This window comes from Pyrus communis, chromosome 3, assembly GCF_041283825.1.
Source record: "Pyrus communis isolate YQ-2024b chromosome 3, ASM4128382v1, whole genome shotgun sequence".
NCBI lineage: Eukaryota > Viridiplantae > Streptophyta > Magnoliopsida > Rosales > Rosaceae > Pyrus > Pyrus communis.
In genome coordinates, this window is record NC_142567.1 from 1,305,511 (window position 1) to 1,312,865 (window position 7,355).

Sequence of the window (7,355 nt, forward strand, 5' to 3'; positions counted from 1 at the left end):
CAGATTTGATTTCATAACTTCTTATGCTCTACAAAGAAGAATGATAATTACCAAGAACTCCAAGTAGCACTACTGTCAACTCCTGCACCGCCGCTAGATTCTCCTGCGACATTGACATGTGCTCTTCCGCCTCCTCCAGGTCCTCCTCCTCTGCCTACAGGCCCTCCTCCACCACCGCCTTCTCCGCTGCCACCAGGTGCCATCACTAACCCCTTAAACAAGTGAGAGTAGCAAATGCCAAGCCAAAAAGAAGACAACTTAATTTCAATCGGACTTTGGAGATGTTGCTCTGAGTTTGATCCCAATAAGAATATATAGAAATCTCAATAAGTTGAGTTTGATTACTCCCACTTAGTCAATTAGTCCCACTTGTTTTAAGGTCTTTTTATATTTCATTCTATATCATAACTAATTGATTTGTTGCAAGACTTGCATGTGGCATGCGTTCTGTACTTCCAAAATTTCTTTATCCTTTCATTTATCAATAGGAGGTTCCGAGAAGAATTCGAACTAGAACTTTTCATACTGAAAAGAAAATTGGCATATATCGTGTTTGTCTGTCTTCCAATTTAACACAGTTGAAATCTCATTTTGGCGACACTGGTTTTAAGCAATAGGTAGCTGCTGTTTGTTACTCTCAAGCTTCAAGTTCTCCCATTTAGTTTAGTACCTAGCTGCAATATATGATTCTCACTACTATAATTTTGGCTAAAAGACACCTTTTTCATTGGTATCTATTATAAAGAGTGGACACTCACATTGGTGGCAAACCTTAATTGCCACCAAACAGCCACTAAATAAGAGTACATGTCCCTATGTAGAAGCGTCTATTGTTACAAGCACCACCAATATTGCATTGGTGTGTATATGAATAGTACAACATTTTTATATTTTATAGTTATTTCTAAAATTCAAAATATCTCATTCTCCCTCTTATCAGTGGCTAGATTTGAAACTAACATTGGTGCCATTCATACTCATACGCACACCAATCCTATGTGTCGATCTATATTAGGATCAGTGGCTTTGAAGATATACGCACCAAAGTGGGTGTTAATTACAACATACAACTATCCAAATGGTTATATTTTGAATTGTATTACATGCATTTTAGTAATAGCTCTGTACTATATTAAAACACGTGTTCTTAATATAAAATTCACATGAAATTTAAATTTGCAAAAGGATTCACATTTTCAACCAACCACACTTTATATCCAATAGATTTATAAATAACAAGGTTTGTGCTACATAAGAAAGCATATTACATTCAACGATATTGTCCAACACAACCAAGTACCCAAGGGTGATGATGGTGCATTTTATCCCACCTATGTGGCTATGCACATCCAATGCACATCAATCTGATAACTAACAAAATCCACCCAATTGGTTATATGCCTTCCCTATGGCATTTCTAGTATATTCATCAAGTAAAATTCACAAAAAGGATCATAGTTAACTTTTCACTTACTGATGCCAGTAACATTCATCATGCATGGATTATACCCAATCTCATCATCCATACCAATATTCTGCACCACAACAAAACCTTCCAAATCAGTTCATAGTTCAATTCTAATGAGACAAACTTGAATCACATCAACTCCATTTGGTTCTATCATGTCTCCATCAACATTCTTCAACACGAACATAATTTCAGCCCTCATTTCACGCTTCATGGTCTCCACTTTCAAGTCCAACCGTCTCTTGTGTGCCACCATTGAATCAATATGTTTTTTCCTCAATTGTGCAAGCACCTCTCTCACTTGCCTCCATCCTAAGTCTCTCAATTTCAATATTAGCAGCTTTTCTTAGCTCCTTATATGATGCTCTAAGTGCTTCAACCTCTCTAGAAATTCCCTTTTTCTCAATTATGATACCTGGCACATCAGACCACACAACACATGTCCCAAACCCTCTGACACGGTTGCTTCTCTCAGGCCCCAATACATCAGCATACACAATATGGCGAACCTCATCAGTTACGATCTCATTCCTATCCTCATACAGTTTCAGCTTTCTATTGAAATCACCTTGCAATTATCTGACAAGATTAATTACTAATGTATATGCACTCTATATAAATTTGTAATTCTATTAAATCAACGATATTCCAACCATGTTTCACAATAATACTAGTAATATGAGTGATTGTTCTGTTCTTTGGGCTATAGTGCATACCAATAAACTCATATGCATGGGAACTCTTTCATTACTCCACTGTATTAACTAATGCAAGCTTCCGGTGGCTTATGCTCTTTGTTTCATTGACATTAAATAGCAATTAATCTAAACCACTATCATTCAGAATCCACAAACCTTTTATATATCTCACCTACATATAAATAGTAGCAACTGGTAGTTGATGGCATACTTACAATTATTTCAATTGACCGAGAATCCACCGGTTCCCCACTTTTCCGAGTATGTGTTAGCATAAAGAATGTAATGCAATTCGGTTTGCTTCCATTAACTTGTTCCTGTAAACATAAAATGTCAAACAACTAATTTACACATTATTTCATATCTTAACATCAACATTCACCTTCATTCCATTTGCACTAACATGTATTTAAGTTAACATAACACAAAACAACTAGAAGAGCCTTACATATTCGTGTCTGGTTTACGCGAAAGTCTTGGTTCCAGTCGTGTGATTTATTTTTAGCGCCTTTCTTTTGTTTCTAGATGATGTAGCACGCTTCTGCATATGTCAAGTTTATCATTCATTAGTTAGGCTATGTTGAAGGAAATTAATCCTAATTTCCAATACATATAATCCAAACATTTATAAACCTTCATTATATCATAACTAAATCAAGCATATATGGTGTATAAAAAAGGAAGAAATTTGTTGATTGTGTGTTGTACCTGAGCATCTACAGTATTCCATAGCTGCACTAACAATTTCCATTGGCCTTGGTTGACATGGCGATCATGACAATGGAACCTCTCCGCTAATGGTGAGTGCAGAAATGAAGTATAGTATGCCTTATTAAGACTTGCCTTGTAATGCACGATCCATGTTTGAAGCCTTGTAGAAATTCCTCCAATCAACTATATTAATTGGAAAATATGATGATTCTTGAGATAGCATTCCTAAGAACCTAGAAAATCTTGCAATAGTATGAGAAGGTTCTACCGGATGCCCTTTGTCATTAAATTTCATCAGCTCCTTTGTACCATTAGGTGCTCATCGTGGCCTATTTATTCCCCTAGGACCCTGTGCTCTACGGGTCATAAGATGACGTTCATCCACGACCCCTTCGACATTATTTGGAACCATTAAATGATCTATGTGGTCATGTTCCACTAGGTTGAATGTCGGTGGTTGAGTTTTGATGCCATCGTCAAGCGACATTGATGCAAGTGAGTTATTGTTCCTAAACCACATTAGCTTGGTCAACTACCTTTCATGTAAACACAAGACAAGTGTGTTAAATTAACATATGTAAACAAAAGCATTTCTATTTAATTCTACAATTAATTTTCTGGTAAGAAGAGAAGTGTAGTAGATACCTCCTGCAATTGCTTCAATGAAACCTCTCTGCCCTCAGATATTTTCTTGTTTGAGTTGATAGCTTGATGCAAGTAAACAAGATAAGTGCATAAAGTGATAGCTATAAAGACATACACGTTTAATTTTTGAAATCCAATCTTTAAATTTTTGTAGAAAGTTAAGGCGAGCGGGAAGTCCTCCCGCCTAGTAATCCCGCTCAACCATTAATTAAATGATATACCCTTATGGAGGTAAGTCCCTAGCCACACAAAATAGCCAGGTGTTTCTATTACCAAATAAAAAAATTGGCTAGCAGTTAATAATTTGGCAGTCTATAATTCGGCAGATTTGGAATTCATGGTTGATGAGATTGGCATATACATTGTGTGGTCAAAGTTCAATGATTTTGTAAGGAGACTCCCATTAGAGACTATTAATTGCTGAAACCCGAATTAAATTTTTTGACAATAAGTGGGTGTGAACTTAAAAGTGCACTGCCCTCCATTATAATTTCAATTATAAATATCAAATGAAGAGTTTTTGCGACTTACACTAGTTTCAAAAACTCTCTAAATCACAGTATCACACCTAATCACCAATGGCCCCTTTATTACCAAACGCTCGCAGACAGTTGTTTCGTAACACAAGTGAACCCCTTGTTCCTACGGTTGATCATGAAGTTATTGGTCCTATGATTCCTGCCCCAACCAATAAAATTGCAACCCTGGTTGCCACCCAGGAAAATGTTGTCCCTGTACTCACTGCCAATCATGAACATCAACAATTAGCGTACTAATTAATGGGTTGTTCTTAAAAATTAGTTCTAATAAACGAGACAGAATTGCACAAGCATGTTCTGATGTACAAATTATACTTGGAACACGCATACATGGACAAAGATCGTCATGTGATCGTGTTTTGTTTTCACACTGCAGCGACAACTGTTGGTAAATCTGTAAATATATACAAATTAATACATGAAACTTGGATAAAGACGTAGCGCGACTGTTAATTAATTTCTCATTTGTTAATTTCAGACATTTTCATCTCCTGTTTGTTGGTATGGATGTCTGGACATTGAAAAAGTTGGAAACTTGTAAGCAAAAGGTATGTATTTACAGTCGACTTGTTAGAGGGGACCTCGTTCCACTGTTCATGGACTGTTAAGGGTTAAGCTTTAGGCCGCACAGTATATGTTTACACAATCCTATTTCTATCCGCTCAATAAAACTAGATATATATATATATATATATATATATATATATATATATATATATATATATATAACTTGGGGACCTTGGGGTCAATTCAATTCAATATTACTTGGCCAGGTTCTTTTTGGGTTCTCTACCGGCAACATTAATTGGTTTTAAACAGATTGGTTACGTAGAGGACAGCACCACCGGAGGTTGAAGATCCTCCTCTCCTGCGCCTCCTCGTCCTGCGACTGCGCGCTTAATGTATGGTCTATTGGTAATGGCGTTTGATCTTTTGCTGATTATTTGGCTCTTGAACTCATTGACATAACTCAAACAGCTATGTGTTCTAAAAATCTCCGTCTTGCGCCGCCTAGGCGCTAGGTGGCTGGCCATCGATCCGATTAATGCCTAGGCGTTTGGAAATTAAGAAATAGTGTCTAGACTTGCTGAGGCGCCCGCCTAGACCGTCTAGGCACCCACCTATTCCGGTCAAACTCGCCTAGGCACCAACCTAGGTTGCGACTCACTTAGACAGAAAATAGATAACTTTCATTTTGCATTTTATTTTATTTTCAATAAATTGTAAAATACTTGTTAAATACTTAAATGAACACACTTTATATGCTTGTTCCCATGTTTTCACTATGTTTCAATACTTCATAATATATATGTTAATTGATTTTGTAGTTTATGATGGAATTGTACATATTTTAAGTATAAACAGACACTTATTTACACGAAATATAATAGATATTCTTAAATCAGCCTAGGTGTCTGCCTAGCCGCCTGGGCGTTAGGCCCCAACTACCGCCCGACTAGCGCCTAGCGTCTTTTATAACATTGACTATGTGTTAATTGTGATGAGGAATGGTGATGAGTTGTGGTCGTGGTAGGATGATCCGGGCACTGTCCCATGGGATTTAGGCAAGATGATACTTCGCTAACGACGTTAGCGAGATCCAAATTCCGGTAGCATTCCGGCCCACCTCGCTAACGAGAGCTAGTTTTGTGATGACTATTGGAAAATGTTTTATGATGGTTTCATGAGTCCTGCCAGCCATAGAATAATATTTATAACTTGTGGGCACTAGGCACTGCTAGCTCCCTCTGAACCCCATCGATCAGAAGAGGCAAAATGCTTTGTAAAATGACACTTCTAACAGCGTTTGATGGACAACTTAAACGTTCTTCTCAGCACTTGAAATTTCAATAAAAATCATGTGCTTGTAGCAAAACGTTATGAGCAGAGTGCTTTCATCTCTAACAAGTCGTTGAACTCCTTTCTATCTCACAATTCCTTTGACATAAAGGTTGGCAGATTTTGTAGTATGCTTGTAGTTGGAATTTTTTTCCTTAATATAAAACACTCATGTCAATAAAATGATTTGAATCCGTTATTTTATTGGAAAAAGAAATTGGAAAAAATGCAAACGGACTTCTGAATTTGATGAGAAAAAGAACGATATTCTTTCTCAAGAGGATTACTCAGTCAGTACATCATCAATTTGGAAGAGATTAAAGAACAAGATTATTCAAAGGAATAGTTTTAACAAAATGATTCAGAATTCACACTCTGTACCCTGGTCAATGAATAAAGTAACACACTTCTAAAAATAAACAGTGTAGTGGTAAAACAAATTGGCATCACAAGATTCAGTAGGGAGGAGGTCCTCCGGGAGGACCATATCCACCATGAGGACCGCCGCCGAAGCATTCATGCAGCAAACCGCAGCAGCACAAGAAGTAGAAGCTGCAATATTCCAGTTTCCCCAGCAATAACAAGAAGTAAACAATTCAGATTTCAATTCATTACCTTCGAATATTTAAGGGAAGCGACTTTAACACTCCTCTTTTATCTAAACTCCAAAACTGAATATTTAGAACTTTTTTATGCATTCGCAAGTAGAGTTCAGTATGCTAGTTGAGAAGTATTAAAATCGCTGAAACGACAAACTTTGCAAGCAGTGTCAAAATAACAAATCATATAAACATCAGAATGGCGCATAAGAATAATGATCAGAAACAAAAATGCTATAAGGGTGTGTTCAGAAATCGTAATTACCAAGAAGATATCATGCTGCATAATCCATCAGCAAACCCTCCAAAAAAGCCAGGTCCTCCTCCCATGAAACCAGGACCCCAAGGACCGCCCATGCCAAAGCCCCAGCCACCAGGTCCTCCAGGCCAGGGTCCCCATCCACCAGGTCCCCCAGGCCCTGGCCCCCATCCGCCAGGTCCCCCAGGTCCAGGGCCGCCCCATCCACCAGGTCCCCCAGGTCCAGGGCCGCCCCATCCACCAGGTCCAGGGCCTCCCCATCCACCAGGTCCTCCAGGTCCAGGGCCTCCCCATCCACCACCGCCTGGGCCTCCCCAGCCACCACCTCCAGGACCACCACCGCCCGGTCCTCCCCCACCAGGTCCTCCAGGATCCATCACTAGCCCTCTATCTCACAATTTAACAGCCGCAGCCACCACCCAGTCGAGACAACAATAGTAAGACTGCCTAGATGTAGCTGATCCGAATAGAGAATAGAATATCAAAGCTAACTAAACAAGTTTTCAGTTGACTGTATGTAAACAAAATCAACGTGGGAAGTGGGAAATGGGAACAGATGCAGGCAGGCAGTCTGAGAGATTACTTACCGTAGAAGTC

At 38.6% G+C, this 7,355-nt stretch overlaps 2 protein-coding genes across 2 annotated transcripts; both read right to left on the reverse strand.

Annotated features, from left to right (window-relative positions):
* Positions 1–1,679: 1,679 nt before the first annotated feature.
* Positions 1,680–3,172, reverse strand: LOC148697714 (uncharacterized). Its single transcript, XM_088690185.1, has 2 exons — positions 3,010–3,172; positions 1,680–2,036 (listed from the first exon to the last, which is right to left on the reverse strand). The coding sequence occupies exons 1-2, from the start codon at positions 3,170–3,172 to the stop codon at positions 1,729–1,731; spliced, it is 471 nt and encodes a 156-aa protein (XP_088546311.1). The 3' UTR covers positions 1,680–1,728.
* Positions 3,173–6,117: 2,945 nt separating this feature from the next.
* LOC137716437 (uncharacterized) lies at positions 6,118–7,135 on the reverse strand. The gene is made up of 2 exons (XM_088690512.1): positions 6,765–7,135; positions 6,118–6,452 (listed from the first exon to the last, which is right to left on the reverse strand). The coding sequence occupies exons 1-2, from the start codon at positions 7,133–7,135 to the stop codon at positions 6,356–6,358; spliced, it is 468 nt and encodes a 155-aa protein (XP_088546638.1). The 3' UTR covers positions 6,118–6,355.
* Between the last annotated feature and the right edge of the window lie 220 nt (positions 7,136–7,355).

Coding starts and splice junctions, on each gene's coding strand:
- LOC137716437 (XM_088690512.1), bottom strand. CDS start 7,135: ATGGATCCTGGAGGACCTGGTGGGGGAGGACCGGGCGGTGGTGGTCCT. Junction 6,453..6,764: donor TGCAGCATGATATCTTCTTG/GTAATTACGATT, acceptor GGAATATTGCAG/CTTCTACTTCTTGTGCTGCT.
- LOC148697714 (XM_088690185.1), bottom strand. CDS start 3,172: ATGAAATTTAATGACAAAGGGCATCCGGTAGAACCTTCTCATACTATT. Junction 2,037..3,009: donor CATGGATCGTGCATTACAAG/GCAAGTCTTAAT, acceptor GATAATTGCAAG/GTGATTTCAATAGAAAGCTG.